This window comes from Dendrobates tinctorius, unplaced genomic scaffold (assembly GCF_039654945.1).
Source record: "Dendrobates tinctorius isolate UK_male_01 unplaced genomic scaffold, ASM3965494v1 ptg000265l, whole genome shotgun sequence".
Taxonomy (NCBI): Eukaryota; Metazoa; Chordata; class Amphibia; order Anura; family Dendrobatidae; genus Dendrobates; species Dendrobates tinctorius.
Window position 1 is genome coordinate 14,565,473 of NW_027361932.1, and position 22,863 is coordinate 14,588,335.

The window sequence follows — 22,863 nt, forward strand, 5'->3', positions numbered from 1 at the left end:
GAGAGAAATTAAAGTGGAAACTTTGTGAAACCTAAACTGCCAGAGATTGTGACTTGGGTGAAGAATTCATGGGAGAAAATCACTGACACTTGCATTGCAAATGCACTACGAGCAGGCTACCTTGACAAGAAGTGCTCATTTAAGGACAGTGCTATTGCTAGACATGAGAGATATGGGCCAATGATTCTGAAAGAAATGGAGTCACAAGAAATTCCACAGGAACTTCAGAGTTTGGATTGTTATGATGATGTTCCAGAAGATGATGACATGGTTGTCATTGAATAAATCTTGATTTGTGTTATTAAATATTGAGATCAGTAAATGAACCATTGTTCGTTGTTTTACATGTTGTACATGGAAATACCGTAATTATACGGTAGTAAAAAGAAATTCTTGATACGATTCACAGTTTATTTGATTCTACTGTTTTGTGATGACTACTGTTCAGCATACGCTGGTATGTTAATAAATGTTAATTTTTTTGTTCAAAAAAAATTTGTCAATTCTTTTTCTTGAGAAAATAAGACACCCCCCGAAAATAAGACATGGTGCAACTTTCGAACCAAAAATTAATATAAGACGGTGTCTTATTTTCGGGGAAACAGGGTAGGACCGCCTACTGGGCCAAAATCCCAGAAAGAGGAGCAAACGCTCTTACATTTCCCCTGCGCAACCCCAAGCATGACAATTCTCATTAATAAAGAAATAACACTATAAACAGATTAAGATGGTCAATATGGGATTTTACAAAAATGACTCTGCTTTGAATCTCTGTTGCTGTCTGGCTCATGTTAATAAGCTCTGTCAACCTCTTTCTCCATCACAACCAATGCACAGACAGAGAAGGAGGCTGACTGAGTTACTGAAATGAGCCTGGCTAATGTTAATACCTTGAGATAGAGACACTTTTCTTAAATCAAGTAGTATATATTCTTACACTCACACATATTTACATCTATATGTTATATATACACATATAACCAACCTAAAGATATTTTTACCAGCTGAACAATCCTTTTAAAATTCATGCTCTTTGCTGGAAAAAATATAGCCTGTTTTAATAGCCTACGATAGTAATATGTTATGTTTTTGGCATTACAAATATATCCACCTTAAAGGGAACCTGTAAGCGGATTCATGTAGCCAGCACGAGGGGCAGCAAGAATAAGACTCTCATTTGAGTTTTGCAGCTGTGTATATGTTGCTCAGAAACACTGCGGTGTTCCAGGGAAAACACAATTTGATTGACCAGTCTTTTCCTATACAGGAATCATGGCGGATAAAGTCGTTGTAAACTTTCTTTGGATTAGTGATCATTTTCCGGGGTCAATGTTTCAAAGCATGTTTTCTTTAAAACGCCACTGTGATGCTGAGTCACTACTCACGGACAAGCCATGAGGCAGGGTAGTCAAGTAGTTAGATACCAAGAGAGCTAGTTATAAACAGAGGGGTGAGACAAAGGCGTAGTCAGGTCAGAGTCCAGGGTCACAATTCAAAGAAGGTAGCTGATCAAGACAAAGGGCCTATGCAAATGGATGGTCAAAAGCAAGGTCCAAGGTCGGGCAACAAAGATCATAAAACAGGGAATGAGAGTACAAAGCAAACACACACTACTTGAGCTAAGCTACAGCTGGCAAGGTCTGATAATAGCGCGCTAAATAACCAGGTAATCATCCAGAAAGGGAGACACCTGGAAGACCCTGCAGGCCCAGCCAGATTGGGCAGCCGGGCTGTCAATAACAATACCGACAGCCCAGCACGCCTCTATCTAAAGGAACGGAATCATGGCATGACAAATCATGACTGCCACATCGTAAGCTATACATGGCTGCAAAAAAGGAGCCGGTGTCCGATTCATGCCCGATGTTGTGCAGGGCAGCATAAATCATCTGACAGGTTCCCTTTAAGTACTACTACCAGCTATTTTATTAATTCCTACATATCTTCATTATAACTGAAAAGTTTAACAATTCAGATGTGGTTGGATGCATTTCTACTGAATGTTGACAAAAGCAATGCACATAAATGTAGTATGTGCAGAATGACACATAGCACAGCAAACTAAAAAATAAATAATGGATCAGATGGAAGTATTAAAAACATAATACCTGATCTGTAATTATTTGAAGAAGAGATCCAAGTATGCTTTCCAAAGGGTTTGCAGTACAAGCAGATTCCCATACCAGTGGGCTAATGCTATCAGCAAGCTCTCTAAACAGTTGAAGGCACAACTAGGGAGAAGACAATAATACAAGACATAATTTTCTTAAATTATTTTTAATAGAGAAGGTTATGTAAACCAAAACCCGCAAAAAAAATACAACAGTACAATAAACTGTGTTCCAAATTATTATGCAAAAAGAGTTTTAGGAGTGATAAGGTTAGAATTTTTTTGTTTGTCATTTAAACTCATTGATCGTGATGTGTGTCAGGGCTCTTTACATCACTGAAAGCAATTGCAGATACCTGTGCAAATTAGTTTGGCAGGTGTGTCCAAATAAAGGCAAGACTACTTAAGAAGGCTGTTCCACATTATTAAGCAGCCTACATTTTTTGCCAGAATGGGAAAGAAAAAGGATGTGTCGGCTGCTGAGAAGCAACAAATTGTGGAGTATTTAGGTCAAGGCATGACTACAATCAATATTGCCAAGACACTTCATCGTGATCATCGCACAGTCAAGATGTAGCTGATTCCCAGCACACAAGTGTGCGTGCTGATAAGGAAAAATTGAGGACTCTTTCCAACAGGCAATTGCGTCAGGTTAAAAGAGCAGCTGCAAAAATGCCTTGTCATAGCAGCAGACAAGTTTTTGAAGCTGCTGGTGCCTCCAACGTCCCCCGAACAACAGGATGCAGGGTCCTTCAGAGGTTTGCAGCTGTGCGTAAGCCATCCTGTCGACCACCTCTATCCACTGCACACAAGCAGAAAAGGCTCCAGTGGGCCAAACGATACATGAAGACTGACTTCCAAACTGTTTGTTCACCGATGAGTGCCGTGCAACGCTCGATGGTCCAGATGGATGGAGTGGGGGATGGCTGGTTGATGGACACCCCATGAAAACATGGCTATGGCGCCAACAAGGAGGAGGTGGAGTAATGTTTTGGGCTGGAATCATGGGGAGAGAGATTGTCGGCCCCTTTAGGATCCCTGAAGGGGTAAAGATGAACTCCATAATCTATGTGGAGTTTCTAAAACAGCATTTCCTGCCATGGTTCAAGAGGAAGAACCGTGCTTTCCGCAGCAAGATCATTTTCATGCATGATAATGCACCGTCTCATGCTGCAAATAACACATCTGCATCTCTGGCTGCTATGGGCATAAAAGAGGACAAACTTATGGTGTGACCACCATCTTCCCCTGACCTCAACCCCATTGAGAACCTCTGGAGCATCATCAAAAGGAGTGTCTATGATGGCGGGAGGCAGTTCACATCTAAGCAACAGCTCTGGAAGGGTATTCTGTCCACATGAAAAACAATTGAAGCACAAACCATCCAAAAACTGACAAATTCAATGGACGAGAGAGTTCAGAAGCTTCTTTCGAACAAGGGGTCCTATGTGCAAATGTAACATCACCTAGAATTAAGTTTTGACTTGAAAACTGTTTGATTTCATTTTGTAATAAGCTGATAATGCTTATAATTTCACAATTGACCATTTTCTTGTTCAAAATAAAAATAAAAAGGTTGAAAACTCTGCTGTGCATAATAATTTGGAACATGCATTTTAAGTGCTTCTTATTTTTAAAAATATACTGTTTTCATAGGCAGTTTGTTCAAAAACATTGCAATTATACAAGAATATTAGATGACTGGAAAATAACAATGACTGCAATTCATATAGGTAATTTAGAGAAAATATGAGGAAATATTTTTTGCATAATAATTTGGAACACAGTGTAAATCAAATAGCCAGCTGCACATAAAGCACAAGTGTAATACAATTTCTAAGGTTGTCCAGTGTTCCAGAAAAAATTACGTCACATACATGAAAAATCATGTAATTTTCTAAAGTACTTTGTGTTTTAATTACTCAGCATGCAAACTAGTATTATCACTTATAGTCAGTAAATAGGAAAAACCTTGTCCCCCATTCAATGGCTGAAAATAGGGATTTTTGTGTACTCACCGTAAAATCCTTTTCTCCGAGTCAATCATTGGGGGACACAGAGACAGTGGATGTTATGCTGCTGGCCACTAGGAGGACACTAAGTAAACCAGAAAAAAAAGTTAGCTCCTCCCCTGCAGTATACACCCTCTCGCTGGCTAAGATTTCTCCAGTTCGGTGAAAAAAGCAGTAGGAGCATAAACAGTCAATAATAACCATAACTAAGTCAAAGCCTAAGAATGCTACAGTGAGCCTATAGGCTAAACAGCGTGGGACCATGCTGTGTCCCCCAATGACTGGCTCGGAGAAAAGGATTTTATGGTGAGTACACAAAAATCCCTATTTCTCCTACGCCTCATTGGGGGACACAGACAGTGGGATGTCCTAAGGCAGTCCCTGGGTGGGGAGCATACATCTGCTAATACCCCATGTACCACTGAGTCAACACTGAGGTACTGCCGAGAGCTGCATCCACAGAGGCCTGGGAATGAATTAGGCAATGTTTGTAAAGGTATGCAGGCTCGATCAAGTCGCAGCCTTGCGGACAGGCCTGAGAATGAATTTGGTAATGTTTTTTGTAAAAAGTATGCAGACTGGACCAAGTCGCAGCCTTGCAGACCTGTTCTGCCGAGGTATGGTGCCGAATGGCCGAAGAGGCGACCACTGACCGGGTAGAGTGCGCCTTAATCCCCGCTGGGACAGGCGCGTTCCTGACACGGTAGGATTCCTGAATCGCCAAGCGAATCCACCTGGCTAGCGTTGCTTTTGACGCGGCTAGACCCTTCCTATGCCCCTCTGGAAGCATAACAGAGCATCTGACTTGTGGAAGGCAGCCGTCCGCGAGATGTACCGTCTCAGCGCCCTAACCACATCCCGGGTGTGGAGGGCCGGACAAAAGTAAGGTAAAACAATTTCCTCGTTGAGATGGAAAGAGGAGACGACCTTGGTCAGGAAGATAGGGGACGTCCTGAGAACTACCTTTTCCTGATGAAAATTCAGGAACAGAGAACGGCAGGACAAGGCTGCCAATTCCGAAACTCGTCTGATTGACGTAATTGCCACTAGAAAGACCACCTTCCACGAGAGGACGGACAGAGACACATCCTGCAACGGTTCGAAAGGAGCATCCTGTAAGGCAACAAGAACCAGGTTAAGGTCCCATGATTCCAATGGCCTTCTATAAGGAGGAGCCACATGGGAAACTCCCTGAATGAACGTCTTGACCTGAAGTTTGGTGGCAATTTTGCGTTGGAAAAGCACTGACAAGGCCGAAATTTGGCCCTTGAGCGAGCTAAGCGCGGGGCTTGATTTTAATCCAAATTAAAGGAAATCCAATATGGCCGGAATGGAAAAACACCAGTGGTGATCGACCATGATCCTTGCACCACGAAAAGAAGGTTTTCCAGGTGCGGTGATAGATGCACATGGACAGAGGCTTCCTAGCACTAATCATGGTGGAAATCACGTCGTGAGAGAACCCAGAGTGTGCTAAAATCCAGGATTCAACGGCCACGCCATCAAAGACAGCGCCCCGGAGTTCTGGTGGTAAATAGGGCCCTGCGAGTGTAGATCCATGCGATCTGGAAGTCACCAGGGGACGTCGGCGACTAGTTGTATTAGTTCTGCATACTGTACCATGCTCGGCGCGGCCAATCTGGCGCAACTAGGATCACTGGTACTCTCTCCGCTCTGATCTTCTTGATGACCCTCGGAAGCAAGGGAAGAGGAGGGAAGATGTATGGGAGCCGGAACCGGTGCCATGGCAAAACTAAGGCATCCGCTCCAATGGCGCATGGATCGCGCAATGAACCTAGGAACCTTGTTGTTTAGTCTTGAGGCCATGAGATCCACATCCTGAGTCCCCCAACGATGACAAATCTGCTGAAAGACTTCTGGATGAAGAGACCACTTCCCCGAGGCAATGCCTTGGCGACTGAGAAAATCTGCCGCCCGATTTTCTACGCTCGGCCCCATGGAGGATGTGACTCGCTTCATGCACGGCCATCCTGCTCCGGGTACCTCCCTGGCGGTTGATATACGCTACAGCTGTGGCGTTGTCGGACTGGATCCTGATGGGGTGACCTGCGAGGAAATGGTGGAAACTCCGTAGAGCTAGTCTAATTGCTCGTATCTTTAAAATGTTGATGGGGAGGTGTGACTCTCGGGTTGACCAATGACCTTGTGCCGTGTGGCGACAAAAAAACGCACCCGAGCCGAGGAGACTTGCGTCGGTGGTTACTACCAACCATCTTACTGGGAAAAAAGACCTCCCTTAATTCAGGGAGGACCTCAGTGTCCACCACCTGAGGGCTTGCCTGACCCGCAGGGACAGAGGGATCTGACGGTCCAGGGAGAATGGGTTTTTGTCCCAAGCTAACAGCAACACGTGTTGTAAGGGACGAAGGTGAAACTGTACAAATGGAACTGCTTCCATCACTGCGACCATCTTTACGAGAACTCTCATGGTGAAACGAATGGAGTGAGAAATCGGTCGGGAAAGAGTCCACGCTGCCTGTTGTAAGGCTTGGGTCTCTCCTGGAGGGAGAATGACCAACCTGCAGAAAGAGTCCAAGATCACTCCTAAAAAGGGAAATCTGCTGAGCCGGTTTTGGGAAAGACTTTTCGAAGTTTATCTTCCACCCCAGGCGAGAAAGTGCATTTACTGTTATCCATGGATTCCTCACAGGCTGGAAGGGACGGACCCTTGATGAGCAGGTCGTCCGGATGCAGTAACACCACCACTCCCTGAGAGTGGACAAAGGCTATGACAGCTGCCATGACCTTGGTAAAGACCCTGGAGGCGGTGGCGAGTCCGAATGGCAAGGCAACGAACTGGAAGTGTTCCTCGTGAATTGCAAACGCAGGAACTGCTGGTGGGACGGGCAGATCAGAATGTGAAGGTAAGCGTCCTTGATGTTGATGGATGCTAGGAACTCTCCTTTTTCCATGGAAGCGACAACTGATCGGAGAGATTTCATTCGGAATCGCCGTATCTTGACAAACTGATTTAACAGTTTGAGATCCAGAATGGGTCGCATTGTCCTGTCCTTTTTTGGAACCACAAAAAGGTTTGAATATAATTCCCTGAACCTTTCGCGATGAGGAACCGGAATGATGACTCCGTCCTTTAGCAGAGCCTGAACAGCCCGAAGGAAGGCTAATGTCTTTTTCTTGGGGGGAGAGAAAAGGAAAAATCGAGTTGGAGGGGGGGAAGAAAATTCTGTCTTGTATCCGGAGGACGCCAACTCCCTGACCCACTTGTCGTCATTGGGTAGATCTACGAGATCTGGCTCCCTTAGATCCAGAAGCCCTAGGCCTGGGTTTCCAAGAGCGGTTAGGTCTGTATGAGACCTGGGAGCCTCTGTCTCCGAGTGGGGACCGATCTGATCCGGAAGAGAAGGTAGAGGAGGACTGACCAGAATTGTTGCGAAAAGATCGAAAACGCGTCGGCTGTTGGTTGTGAAACGGCAGAACAGCCCCTTTTGTTGAGGAAGGAATTTACTTTTTCCCCCTGTAGTATCAGAAATGAGCTGGTCCAGTTTCTCTCCAAAAAGACGACCCGTTTGAAAGGGGAGAGAAGTCAACGATCTTTTAGGTGCGGCATCCGCCCGCCAGCCTCGGAGCCATAGGGCTCGTCTAATGGAGATCGCATTAGCGGAAGTTTGAGCCGCGCAATTGGCGGCATCGAAAGAAGCGTCTACTACAAAGTCCGCTGCGTGAATTATCTGCCTGGCGACAGTGGTTGCCTACGGAGGAAGATTGGTGCCCAGGAAGAAAGTAATCAAGACTTCTTCCCAAGCGGCCATTGCCTTAGTGAGCCAAATTGCCGCGAAAGATGGAAAAAGCACTGCACTGCTCCTGAAGCTTCAAAAAAAAAAAAAACTGAACGGGCAAGGTAGTCAATTTGACGATCGGAGGGGTTTCTGACTGAGGAACCCTCAACCCTCAGAAACAGATAGGAGTGTTTTAGAAGCAAGACGTGATACAGGAGGGTCCACCAGAGGGGAATGTAACCAATCCTACATTAGGTCTGGATGAAAAGGGTATTTAGTCTGAGTAGACTTTTGCCCTGTGAACCTTTTATGTGGCCGATCCCTATGTTTCTGGATGGCTGGTAAATAACCTGCACACACGCTAGGTTCTCTTAAATGAGATAGGGTGTGCTGGAACGGGAATATGTTCCTCATTCAACCTCAGAATCCTGTTGACTGATTCTATAAGAGAATCAAGCGACTCTTAATCAGTTGGGGGATTCTGAGGGACTGACGTGTCAGATTCGAATTCAGAATCGTGCTCGCTGTGAACCTCAGGAGAGGGAGAGCGAGATGCTGAGGCGCGAACGTGACTAGGGGACGCGTCATGGTTCTGCTTTCTAGAGACCTGACCATCCCTTGGACGAGTATGGCCCCTGCTGGTGGATGGTTCCCGGCCGACGCCAGAGCCCCCCTCGGGAGGTAAGGATGCTTTCTGACTTAAAAAGTCCTCCCAGAGGGAGAATATAGCCTAGGTCAGAGACTCCACCGACCGTGACAGGGACGCAGCCCCCTCAGGGGTACTAAACGCAGGAGGCCCGTCAGCAAAGGTGGCGAGGGACGTTGGAGCGCTGGACAGGGAGCAGTCCGGGTTGCAGTCCGTGCATATGGATTAGTCTGTGCACTGGGTAAGGCAGACTTGCAAGTGGTACACACGGTAAAAAAATGCAGTGTGCTTCTTAACAGCCCGTTTAGCCTCCTTAGATTGAGGCATAGCGCTCCTGAAAGGGTTAACGGCACAGTCTGTCTGCAGCTGCAGGGAATGTGCCGGGAAAGGGTTAAACTTTAATCTGAGGGCAGATGCAGCTTACCCGGTCCTGTGCTGTGTCCCCCGGGAGGAAAAAACGGTGGCCCTGTGGTGTCACCCGGTATCTGGCTGTCCAGAGCAGGCATAGCGCTCCTGAAAGGGTTAACGGCAGCTGAAGACATGGCCCCCGAGATTAGAATTGCGAGTCTCATAAGTAATGAGAGGCGCCAAGAGGAGGGGGCGGCGACGTTAGCGTGGGTGGCGCTATTCAAATTGCGGCCTAGTAGGCCAAGAAAAGTCGGGGCTACATTTTTGGCCTGCCCGCGGTAGGCGTCGGGGAGGGTGCGGCGCTAGTGGGCGGCGCCATTTAAATTGCGGCCTAGCAGGCCGGAAAAGCCGGGGACTAAATTTTTGGCCTACCCCAGCTCCAAGAGAGGGGGGGGGCCGCGATGGGGCGCCGATGCACCGCCGCTGACGTTAAGTCAGCGCTTCTCCCGGGGGGGCAGGACCTCCACTCCTGTGCTCAGGCAGGTCGTTGCTGTCCGGGGTCTTCCAGCTGCAGGTGTGTGTCTCATCCTCCGGGCGATGTAGCAGAGCTGGAGGAGGTCTTAAAGGGGTATTGCTCAATCGATCCACCCTGTGGTAGGGGGATGGAGAGCTCTGGGGCTGATTCAGGGCATACGAAAAAGCGCTGCTCAAGTCCTTCTCCATGCACTCCTGTGCGCTTGCCCTCCGTGTATCCGTGGAGTACCGACTGTAAGGGAACCATCGTCAGAGGAATCAGCCCCATTCGTCGCAGGAAAGTGTACTGGGAGGTATACTCTGCGTGCTTGCCTGTTGTTGGTTCGGGGGAGAGCAGGCCGTAGAAAGGAACAGTCGCCCCCTTCACTCCGTTAATTAAAAAATAAAAATTTACAGAAAATTCAAAAATAAAATAAAAATGGTGGGGTCTGAAACCAGACCCAAGTGCCTCCTACAGACACTTAGGGTAAGTGCACACGTAGTTTTTAGGGTGTGCGGATTATGTTGGAAAATCCGCAGGTAAATCCGCGGTTTATCTGCGGATTAGCCTGCGGTTTTGCCCTGCGGTTTCACACCTTCCTGATAAGGTGTGAAACCACAGCGGAAACCGCACAAAGAATTGACATGCTGCGGATTGTAACTCGCAGCAAAACCACGTGGAAAAACCACGCTGCGGACTCTGCTGCGGACCCGCAGCGGTTTTGGCTCTGCAGGTCCGCAGCAGATTCTGCTGCGTTGTACAGTACCTTTATTTCCTATGGAAAAAAAACGCAGTGCACATGCTGTGGATTTTTCCACGCGGATATGCTGTGGTTTCAAATCCGCATGTCACTTCTTTGTGTGGAATCCGCAGCGGTTTTACACCTGCTCCATTGTACAGGAGTCAAACCGCAGGGGAAAACCGCAGGTCTTTTGACCTGCGGATTTACCTGTAGATTTTGCCAAATCCGCAGCACCATCCACAACGTGTGCACGTGGCCTTACACAGCACATAGCAGGGACACAAGGAGATTACACGGGGGGGGGGGGGATGACATGCTAATTACTGGATTTTGAACACTGTGATAGGGTCTATTACAGTGATCATAAGCCAATAAGAAAAATCCCCGCTGCTGACGGCCAGCAGATCTCGGCGGGTGCACTGCGCATGCTCCCACCATTTTTTCCCCAGGAAGTGTTAGAAGAGGGTCAGGGACGGAGCTGGAGGGACATGGGATGGCGGTGGTTCAGAGGAGGGGGGACTTGGGGACATCATTTCTCTCTCTTCTGACATGTATATCAACAACTACTTTTTCAGCAAGAATACAGTTTAGTACAACAATCAAATCAGATTTTCACCTTACTTTAACACAAAGTTGACAGTAATCACTATTGTGAGCAAATTCTGCACGTAACATTGAAGAAAAAGTTGAAGAGATTTTTGAAAGTAAAGCTTGTAGATTTTTTGCAAAATATATCCGTCCAGAGGGGCTTCCTTCCAAAGACATACATACTACAAAGATAAAAAGTCTGCAATTACCACATACATGTCAATGAAATAAAAATTAATACTTATTAAATATTGATTTTTTTCGTGTTTCAATAAAAAAAGAAAAAAAAACCTCAAAATACAAACTTTTATTACCTGTTTGCAGTTCCAAAAGCTGAAATACCTATGAGAAAAAAAAGAAGAAGGATATATGACTATCTGCATCAGGTGTGGACAGTCACAGTCCTGTGAGGGGTCTGCCCCCCATACCTGCATATATATGTACAAGCATATTATCATTAAATTGGTTGTCCACCCCGCCGATCAACTGTTCTCTGTGTCAGCCGGAACTGACCACTTAGGCTGCGTTCACACAATTTCTAACGCACAATTTGGCTGCGAAAACGCAAAAAAACAGCATCCCTGCAATCCTATGGGATTCCGCAATGCTGTGCTAATGCTGCGGATTTTCCCGCGGCGGAATCGCATCGCGGAAAAATACGCAGCATGCTCATTATTTTGCGGAATCGCAGCGATCCCGCACCCATAGGATTGCATTGGTCCACTTACATCCCGCACGTGGCTGTGCCCACCATGCGAAAAGTAAGTAGAACATTTGCGGATGGTACCCACGGTCCAGAGGAGACTGTCCTCCGGAGCTGTGGGTAAAAAATAGAAAAAAAAAAAAAAAAAAGTGTTATATTCACCTTCCAGCGTCCCGCGCAGCCTTCCCGGGCCTCAGCGACGCTTCACTTCCAAGTATTGCCTTGAGAGTGCTTTGATGACGGTGCGGTCTCGCGATAATGTAGCGGTCCCTATTCCTCGCGAGATCGCCACATTATCGCGAGACCGCAACATCATCAAAGGCCTCGCAAGGCATTACTGGGAACGGGAGCATTGCTGAGGCCTGGGAAGGCTGCGCGGGACGCCGGAAGGTGAATGTAACACCATTTTTAATTTTTTTAAATTATTTTTAACATTATGTCTTTTACTATTGATGCCGCATAGGCAGCCTCAATAGTAAAAAGTTGGTCTAACTCGTCAAACACTATGTTTGACGAGTGTGACCAACCTGTCGATCAGTTCTCCAAGCGATGCTATAGATCGCTTGGAAAACGCTATCATTCTGCAAGCTAATTACGCTTGCAAATCGCTAGTTTTTACGTGGGAAAATAGCGGGAATTTAAAATGAGATTTTCCCGCGGAATGGAATTCCGGAATTCCAGAATTCTTGCGGTTACTTCCGCAAGAGTTCCGCTACGTGTGCACATAGCCTTATACTGTATAATGGGCGCTGCCGGGTACTGCACAACTGCCCACTATTGATTTGAATAGGGCTCAGATGTGCAGTACCCAGCCGTGGCAACTATACAGTTGACAGAGCTGCGTTGTGCTGATCAGTGAGGGGTATCCTAGGGATAGGCACCAGTGTTAACGTAAACACACAGAGAGAGAAAGTAGTCTAAATCCATAAGGTAAAAATCAAATCCTTATTTTATTCATTATATCACATCAAAAAGTAGACAACATATAACATTATGGCAGAGTGAAAAATAGGAGACCAAGGTGCAACACGTTTCGTGTGGGCTTCTTCCGGGGGCTGTTGCGCAACAGCCCCAGGAAGAAGCCCACACAAAAAGCGCGTTGCGGCACGGCTTGCAGGCCTTCTGAGAGCATGGGTAAGAAATGATTAGTGGGGTTATGACCTGATGACCGGTTGGCAGGGGATCACTGGGATATTTCACATACCTCACTAGGGGATCTAAATACCTCTGACAATCTGGGACTTTGGGGCCGCCTTAATATTGCTGCACTGGCATTCTATGCATGTTGGTATCCTCTGCTGTCAGTAGTTTTGCACTAGTGCTGCACCTTGGTCTCCTATTTTTCACTCTGCCATAATATTGGTATTTGTTGTCTACTTTTTGATGTGATATAATGAATAAAATAAGGATTTGATTTTTACCTAATGGATTTAGACTCCTTTCTCTCTCTGTGTGTTTACAAATTTGGTGGAGTTTTCCTTTGCTAATGCTATTTGGTGGTGTGGTTATTTACCCGGCCACTATTTTTGAGTATGATTCCTGCTGTTGGGATATTGTAATATCGGTGAAGTAGTGGACAACCTCTTTAAATATACAAATTACTAGATTATGGCCCGATGCTATCGCATCGGGAGGATGCGATAGCATCACACCTCTTGCCATGTTAACCCTCAACACACACACTCCTCTCACCTTTCACTCCACATACGACCCCTTCTCTCACTTCGTCTCTCATACTCACGCCGTCATCGCCGCTGCTCCACGATCCCCAACATCTTCTTCCGCCGGCGCCATCCTGGATCCAGACGTTGTCCACGCCGTCGACATGTTCTTGCGGCGACGCCATCTTGAGTATTGTGAAATTCCGCGATACTCAAGATGGCGTCGCCGGAAGAACATGTCGCCGGCGTGGACGACGTCGGGATCCAAAATGGCGTCGGCGAAATCTCGCGAGTTCTCGCGTCGTCCTCACCGGCGACATGTTCTTGTGGCGACGCCATCTTGAGTATCGCGGGATTTCGCCGATCCAAAATAGCGTCGCCGCAGGAACATGTCGCCGGCGTGCATGCCGTCGGGATCCAAAATGGCGTCGGCGAAATCTCGCGCGTTTTCGCGGACGCCATTTTGGATCCCAACGTCGACCTCACCGGCGACATGTTCTTGTGGCGACGCCATCTTGACTATCGCGGGATTTCGCCGATCCAAAATGGCGTCGCCGCAAAAACATGTCACCGGCGTGTAGGACGTCTGGATCCAGGATGGCGCCAGCGGAAGATGTCGGGGATCGTAGATCAGCGGCGATGACGGCGTGAGTATGAGAGACGGAGTGAGAGAAAGGGTCGTATGTGGTGTGAAAGAGTGAGTGGAGATGGTGAAAGGTGAGAGGAGTGTGTGTGTTGAGGGTTAACATGGAAAGAGGTGTGCGGTGACGTCACCGGTTACAACTGGACGGAAGTTGTTACAACCGGAAGCTGCTTAGGGCATTTATTATTATAGATTTCTCCAGAATGGAAGGAGACTTGAACATTAGTGCCACCTATTGGAAGCTGCAATCCTGAAAGTAAATATCAACCCTTTAATAAACCTTGTCACATGACTTAGGATCAAAGCCAAACCAGACACTATTTCACACTAGGCACACATATAGGAATCTAGCTGTTTCCAGCCAGCTAATGCTCGGCACGCTCATTGCTATCTAATTAACGCTGCTGGTGATGAAACTAAAGTAAATAATTACAACATTCAATAGCGCTTACGCAGGTGGTAAATTAAATTAAAATGAAGTTAATAACAATAATAATCATTAAAAATCTGAATAATAGTAATGATACATTTTATTCACTGTGTAAAATCAAAAACAAACTGGATTCAGTAAGATGTGCGTTTTTTATTCATTCCAGCATCTAAACAAATTTCATAACGAAACATAAATTAAGTTAAAATTTCTCTGTAAACACAATTAAATGTATAGTCATTTTCAAACATCTTTCCTTGACTCCTACCAGGTACAATTTGAACTGAAAGACCTTTACAACTTGTTACTCTAGAGAATGCAGTGTATAATTGACCATGTGTGAATACAGGATCTGGTAGGAGAACGCCAATCTTATCGAATGTTTGACATTGAGATTTTGTAATTAAGCCAGACGAAGTGGGAATTGTTTTCTGTTAACTTAAACGGGATATCGCAATTTTCGTTAGTGTCCAATGGTATTCTTGGAATGAGAATCTTTTGACCACGACGCTCCCCAGAAAAAATAATGCAGTCGATATTTCTGCCAAGAGTTTCTACAATTAATCGAGTACTATTGCACAGTCCTTTCTTTGGATTTAGATTGCGGAGTAGCATGACACAGCAGCCTTTCTTAAGGTTCAGCATTTGAGGAGGGAGGCCCATAGGAGTTAGGGAATGTACAAATTCGATGGGGTACTGAGCTCTTTCTTCTTCTGTCTCACACAATGAAATATTGTCGACAATGAAGTATGATTTAGTCTGACCTCTAAGCATGTTCAACACTTGTTCATTGACTGTCAGCGTGTCACAGTTTTTAGGGCATAGTACTGCTCTGGAAGCAAGATCAGCAGGAGTGAGAGAGTTCAAGTCATTCCCAAATATGCTCGTCACAATGTCATGAGTCAGAACGTCTTTGCTCAGCTTCACAAAATCCACCAGATTCCCATCTTCAACTCCTGATCCAACAGTTAGCAGACACTCACAAAATTCAACCTCATCAAGATTGACTCGCATGTTCCTGATTACACTGTGTTCCAAATTATTATGCAAAAAATATTTCCTCATATTTTCTCTAAATTACCTATATGAATTGCAGTCATTGTTATTTTCCAGTCATCTAATATTCTAGCATAATTGCAATGTTTTTGAACAAACTGCCTATGAAAACAGTATATATTTAAAAAGAAACACTCAAAATGCATGTTCCAAATTATTATGCACAGCAGAGTTTTCAACCTTTTTATTTTTATTTTGAACAAAAAAATGGTCAATTGTGAAATTATAAACATTATCAGCTTATTACAAAATGAAATCAAACAGTTTTCAAGTCAAAACTTTATTCTAGGTGATGTTACATTTGCACATAGGACCCCTTGTTCGAAAGAAGCTTCTGAACTCTCTTGTCCATTGAATTTGTCAGTTTTTGGATGGTTTGTGCTTCAATTGTTTTGCATGTGGATAGAATACCCTCCCAGAGCTGTTGCTTAGATGTGAACTGCCTCTCGCCATCATAGACACTCCTTTTGATGATGCTCCAGAGGTTCTCAATGGGGTTGAGGTCAGGGGAAGATGGTGGCCACACCATAACTTTGTTCTCTTTTATGCCCATAGCAGCCAGAGATGCAGATGTGTTATTTGCAGCATGAGACGGTGCATTATCATGCATGAAAATGATCTTGCTGCGGAAAGCAAGGTTCTTCCTCTTGAACCATGGCAGGAAGTGGTGTTTTAGAAACTCCACATAGATTATGGAGTTCATCTTTACCCCTTCAGGGATCCTAAAGGGGCCGACACTCTCTCTCCCCATGATTCCAGCCCAAAACACTCTGAAGGACTCTGCATCTTGTTGTTTGGGGGACGTTGGAGGCACCAGCAGCTTCAAAAACTTGTCTGCTGCTATGACAAGGCATTTTTGCAGCTGCTCTTTTAACCTGACCCAATTGCCTGTTGGAAAGAGTCCTCAATTTTTCCTTATCAGCACGCACACATGTGTGCTGGGAATCAGCTACATACTTCTTGATTGTGCGATGATCACGATGAAGTGTCTTGGCAATGTTGATTGTAGTCATGCCTTGACCTAAATACTCCACAATTTGTTTCTTCTCAGCAGCCGACACATCCTTTTTCTTTCCCATTTTGGCAAAAAATCTAGGCTGCTTAATAATGTGGAACAGCCTTCTTAAGCAGTCTTGCCTTTATTTGGACACACCTGCCAAACTAATTTGCACAGGTATCTGCAATTGCTTTCAGTGATATAAAGAGCCCTGACACACATCACCATCAATGAGTTTAAATGACAAACAAAAATATTCTAACCTTATCACTCCTAAACTCTTTTTGCATAATAATTTGGAACACAGTTTAATTTCAGTTCCTTGAAGGATTTCAAGACTGGACTGCTCTTGACACACACCTCTACAATACTAACGCTATTTCCATGAAGTACAACTGTAGCTTGCTGACAAAAATCTCCTCCAACAACAATCGGGATCCCACCAAAAGGTTCTTCATTGTGAAGGAGAATACGTAAGCTTCTATCAATGGCATTGAAAAGATGAACGCGAGACATTGAAATTTCATCTCATATAATAAGTTTAGTTTCCCGAAGCTCTCGGCAGACTGAGGTTCCTTCTTTAATACTTGTTACAGTTCTCTCATTCAAATGAATTGAAATTCCAAATCCGGAGTGGACTGTTTTACCGCCTGTGTAAAACAAAAAAAAATCTTCAATACAGACATCTTAAATTTACGTTTTTCAGTATTCTGTAATCGTAATTAAAATTACCTTTTAGTAACGTAGCTGCCAAACCGTAGGAGAAACTGTTTTTACAATGCCACCATTCCCAAGTATAATAGATGTCAAAGCCTTGTACACGAAAGTCTTTCCACAACCTCCTGCACCAGATAAAAACATTGTTGTGATGTGGTTGAATTAGTAACTGCATTCATGATTGTTTCAAAGGCGCCTCATTGTTCTAGGTTCATCAGAAACTGCAGTGGTTCAGATTCTTGTTTCTCCCTTTCCACATCAACAATGTCACACATTTTATACGCATCTGATGGGGTAGTCCACAACTTTTGCAATCTTTAGCAAACTGTCGTAAGTGGTCTTGGATATCGGCAAGTGTTTGCTGCTCGGCCATGTATTCGTTATGAGTGAGGAGGAAGTCTTCCATCATGTTATTTTTATATTTGTTGTATAAATCAAGTCCACTTGTGATGTTGGCGTGGTTCAGGATTGCAGCAAATAGCTGTCGAAGCTCACCGGGCATTCTAAATAAAGATGCTTCTTCCATTGCTTTGTCCCACTCTGAGTCGTCATGCAATAATCCCATGGCCTTCGCTGCCAGAATATAAGTTTCATATGTGTGTCCTTCCACTGTTCTCAGATCTTCAAATGATGTAGCACCTGTAAACAACAAAGAAAAAAATTAAAAATTATAAAAAAGTCAGGATGATCTAATAACGTACAATTAGATGAATATGACTTATCCTTGATATGCATCAGGAGTAGGCGCAGGGAAAATCTTTCCATATCTTGTGGAGAGACAGAGTACATTCTTGGAAGGATCTTGTCAGCACCTCTTTTTCTTGTCTTCCAAAACTTATTTGTCCAGACATAATGGTAGGGTATTTCACAATATAAATACTGACATGCTGATGGATCAGTTTGGTTTAGAACGAACCATTTCGTAAGTTTTGTGCCATCACGCTGAGCTTTTTCCACAGAAAGCTGCTCCGTTCCATCCTCAAAGTAAACTGATTGTTGTAAAGGTAGGTGTACCGGAAGTCTTTCTACAGCATAGGAATGTGCAGACATCTCAAATTTTCGCATCAGCCACTTTGCTTCAGGCGATGCCAAATATCGTGTGTTGATGTAAGTCTTAATCTCGTCCCAGTGGTAGGTGCCGGTGTTGCTGACTTCGTTCACCTGAACAACTGCTGCATCATGTCCTTTATACACATACTTGAAAATATATTTGACGGTCTGGATGGAAGAGCAGATTTCCACATTTATGTGTGCGCTGTATTTCTGAGAGAGGTAGGGGTTGTGTGGTACAACCCAGCAGCCGTCAACTTCCACATCCCATCTTGAGCTTAATGCCATCTTTTCGTCTGCGGTATACTGGATAACCATCCACATTAATAATAATAATAATAATAATAATAAATTTTATTTTTATAGCGCCGACATATTCCGCAGCACTTTACATTTCAGAGGGGATTTGTACAGACAATAGACATTACAGCATAACAATAATCACATACAGTAGATTATAACAAATACCAAGAGGAAAGAGGGCCCTGTTCGCAAGCTTACAGTCTATGAGGAAAGAGGTAGACATGAAAGGTGGGTGGTAACAGTTGCCCTGATTGTATGGACCAGCCATAATGTTAGGTGTGTGACAGCACGGACACAGAGGGCTAATGGATGCATAAAGCATGTGGGAGAATGGTGCGGGGAACCTGGTTATGGTAAAACTTTTGGCTCTGCCACACAGGGATAGATTAGGTTAATGTGTTGAGGCGGTAGGCCAGTCTGAATAAATGCGTTTTCAGGACACGCTTAAAATTGTGGGGATTGGGGACTAATCGTATTGACCTGGGAAGTGCATTCCAAAGAATTGGCGCGGCACGTGTAAAGTCTTGGAGACGGGAGTGGGAGGTTCTGACTATTGAGGATGCTAACCTCAGGTCATCAGCAGAACGGAGGGCGCGGGTAGGGTGGTATACTGAAACAAGGGAGGAGATGTAGGGTGGTGCTGAGCCATGGAGGGCTTTGTGAGTGAGGGTAATAAGTTTATACTGAATTCTGGAGTGGATGGGTAGCCAGTGTAATGACTGGCACAAGGTAGAGGCATCGGTGTAACGATTGGTGAGGAATATGATCCTGGCTGCAGCATTCAAGACAGATTGGAGAGGGGAGAGTTTGGTAAGAGGGAGACCAATTAGAAGAGAGTTACAATAGTCGAGACGAGAATGAATAAGAGAAACAGTAAGAGTTTTTGCAGAGTCAAAGGTAAGAAAAGGTCGAATTCTAGAAATGTTTTTGAGGTGCAGATGACAAGAGCGAGCCAGTGATCGAATGTGGGGGGCAAAGGAAAGCTCGGGATCAAGTATGACCCCAAGACAGCGGGCCTGTTGCTGGGGAGTAATAGTGGAACCACACACAGAAATGGCAATGTCGGGTATAGGTACATTAGTAGAGGGAGGGAACACCAGGAGTTCAGTCTTTGACAGGTTCAGTTTCAGATATAGTGAGGACATGATATTAGACACAGCGTTTAGACAATCGCCGGTGTTTTCTAGAAAGGCTGGCGTGATGTCAGGAGAAGAAGCGTATAATTGGGTGTCATCAGCATAGAGATGGTACTGGAAACCAAATCTACTGATTGTTTGACCAATAGGGGCAGTGTACAAGGAGAAGAGGAGGGGGCCTAGAACCGATCCTTGGGGGACCCCAACAGTAAGGGGAAGATGAGAGGAGGAGGAACTGGCAAAAGATACAGTAAAGGAGCGGTCGGAGAGATAGGAGGAGAAGCAGGAGAGAACGGTATCCTTGAGGCCAATGGAACGGAGCATAGTCAGGAGGAGCTGATGATCCACAGTGTCGAATGCTGCAGAGAGATCCAAGAGAATTAGCATGGAGTAGTGACCATTTGATTTAGCTGTTAGCAGATCATTAGAGACTTTAGTGAGGGCAGTTTCAGTGGAGTGTAAAGAGCGGAAACCGGATTGGAGAGGGTCGAGAAGAGAGTTTTCTGAGAGATAGCGGATAAGACGGGAGTGGACCAGGCGTTCCAGGAGTTTAGAGATGAAGGGAAGATTAGAGACAGGTCTATAGTTAGCGGCACAGTTTTGGTCGAGGGATGGTTTTTTAAGTAGTGGATGTATGATGGCATGCTTAAATGAGGAGGGAAAAATACCAGAAGAGAGAGAGAGGTTAAATATTTTAGTTAGGTGAGGGGTGACAGCAGGGGAAAGGGACTGGAGGAGCTGTGACGGAAATGGGTCACTGGTGCAAGTAGTTGGGCGAGAAGATGCAAGGAGCCTGCTTACTTCTTCTTCTGTGACTGGTTCAAAATCAGAGAGTGAGTTAGATGCAGTGGGGGAGGGAGGACAGTGCATGGTATGAGGTGATTGGGAGATAATTTCCTGTCGGAGCTGGTCAATTTTTTCTTTGAACTAATTGGCCAGATCGTCAGCTCGGAGCTCCGTGGTTGGGGCCTGTACTCTTGGATTGAGTAGAGAATGAAAAGTGTCAAAGAGACGTTTCGGGTTATTGGACAGTGAGGTGATGAGGGTGCTGAAATAGGTTTGTTTGGAGAGGTGAAGGGCAGTGTTGTATGTTCTAAGCATAAACTTAAAATGGATGAAAATTCACCGTTAATTCACATTAATTCACATAAATTCACATTAATATTTGTTTCTTCGCTGAAGTCTTTGGGAAACTTTTTGGAACATGTCCGGATTCCTTTTACATCTTCCATACACGGTGAATTTCTATTGTGTTCTCAACAGGGCCCATGAATCATGCAGCTGGTGACAACATCGTAAAGCTGCTTGTTAATATCCGGGTCAGGAATTTCTGCACAAACAGCATTGTCACAATCGATAGCTTCTCGAAACTTGTCTTCGTCGTCCAGAATTAAGAGCATATGGCAATGAGGAAGACCTGAAACAATAAAAGGATGTATTAAATGTGCATTATTAATCATTCCATTCTTAACATTACTGTTACCAACATTCAGATGAATGTACGTAATACCTCTTTTTTTGAAATTCAATGACGTAGGTGTATGCCTTTACTTGTCCCATCGCTCCACCTTTTTTTGCAGTCAAGTCGTTTAGTAACTCTTGTAGCTTTAAGTGGAATATGGTAGATACCAAATCTGGGCGGTCTATAGCTGTTTCATGTTGTAAAAGGTTGGACTGAATTTCTTCCCACTTTGGGTTGCACGTGAACGTAATAAATAAATCCGGCTTTCCAAATTTTGCTACCAAAGTCATCGCATCTTGGGAATTCTGTGTCATGGCACGTTTTCCACTGGTAAAAGAGAGAAGTAGGACGATGCGACCCGGTCTCAGATCTTGTTGCTCAGACCCTACTGTTGATATAATCCATAAGCCCTACATATAATTCTACTCTGAGTTTCTTTTGGTTTTGTCTGTTCCAGTCCAGTCGCTGCGCTTCAACCTTTAGGTAGGCATCAATTATGTATTGTTGTGTCAGCTTGCCAGAATGTAACAGCGGGTTGAAGGATTGTTGATCCTGAAGGCGGTACACATAGAATTCCCTCATCGACACATTTTTTTTTTCTTGTTCCCCTGCATCGTGACTGATATCTTCCTGTTCTTCATCGTCACCTTCCTCCATTTCATGACTTTTCCTTTTTGCAGTTCTCCCTTGCTTCCGTATTCCAGGTTGCCATCCGTGTTCACCATACGGAAAGAGGAGTGGATACACCATTGGATCACAGTTTGGGCTATGGTACACAATATTCTGTAGTCCTCGCTGCCCAATGAGATGAACGGCAATGTCTCTTTTGATCGGCGGCTCTCCATCATCGGAGACAAACAGCTGCAACTTCATTGGCTGTCGGCAAGTTTTATCGGCGAGGGTCGTGTTGTCTATCTTTGGTTATCCACATTTCGATTTTATGCTGGTCGTAGCCACGCTGATCAATCAAATCCTTCATCATCTTGAAAGCCAGAGCAAATGGGTTGATATCTCTGAGTAAACAGTCAATAGTATTCATTATGTCCCTCTTGCACCCTTCATTTTGCTCGTTATTTAATCGTCGAATGTTTGCATACTCAGAATCCAATATGTAGAGCTGTGAATATAAAGGAGTATCAGATCTAAAGAAAGCACAAATATATTTTTAATTATTAAAAAAGAGTAGGAATGAATTAAAAACGTACATTTAATTGTATTCAGGTCTTTTACCTAGAGAAGTTGATGTACAGTGGTACACTTGTCCATGAATGACTAAAACGGGTGGGCCACCGGAAAATTTAATTGACTGAAATCCAAAGGATGCAAAGGCAAAAGCACTGTTGTACTTTCTGATGTACTTTCTAAAATTTTTTGCCTCGTTTGTATCTTCAGTTAACCATGCTTGAAACTGCCGAGGATATTCATTTACTTCACGTAAGTGTATAGTACCACTTCCACAGCACGACGCAAACTTTGCACTGTGTAATTTTTCTTTCCAAAAGTGAGATGCACCGCAATCACTACACGTAACGTCTCGCTTTCCCACGTGGTGTTCACTGGGAATATTCTCTGGATTTCTTGCTGCATACCTCGAAGGTGATGGCAGTTTACGTTGACGGGCATTGTTGTTTTCAACTTCCGCAGGTGTCAAATTCCTTCTTCGTTGACACTGGTTATATATAGCAGCTTCCCTTCTTTCTGTCACTCGGTTGATATAAACCTTGTGATATCTCTCTCTGTCCTTATCTGCTCAGGTGTTCGTTGTTGATAACCAATCCTACGATTTAGTCGATATTGTTGTTGTCGATCAGCTACTGCATCGTTGTCTGGATTTTCCTGCGGCCTGTGAGATGGACCTGGCGACTCTTCTTGGCTGATTTTGTTTGGGAGAATGCGGATGCAATTAAATGTACGTTTACCTTGGCTGAAGTGGTTGAATCACATAGAAGGGAAGTGCTGCGTGTGGTAATGTGGGGGGGAGGAGCCT

The 22,863-nt window shown here is 44.7% G+C and overlaps 1 protein-coding gene across 2 annotated transcripts in view; it reads right to left on the reverse strand.

The window, feature by feature from the left end:
* The window catches only part of LOC141069516 (tRNA (32-2'-O)-methyltransferase regulator THADA-like), a 178,471-nt gene that overhangs the window by 109,774 nt on the left and 45,834 nt on the right, over nucleotides 1-22,863 (reverse strand). For both annotated transcript variants that reach the window (XM_073559146.1, XM_073559147.1), the window contains exons 4-6: nucleotides 11,033-11,060; nucleotides 10,752-10,900; nucleotides 2,109-2,231 (exon numbers count right to left, since the gene is read on the reverse strand). In XM_073559146.1, coding sequence (XP_073415247.1) covers nucleotides 2,109-2,231; nucleotides 10,752-10,900; nucleotides 11,033-11,060 — 300 coding nt within the window. The remainder of the gene's footprint in view (nucleotides 1-2,108; nucleotides 2,232-10,751; nucleotides 10,901-11,032; nucleotides 11,061-22,863) is intronic.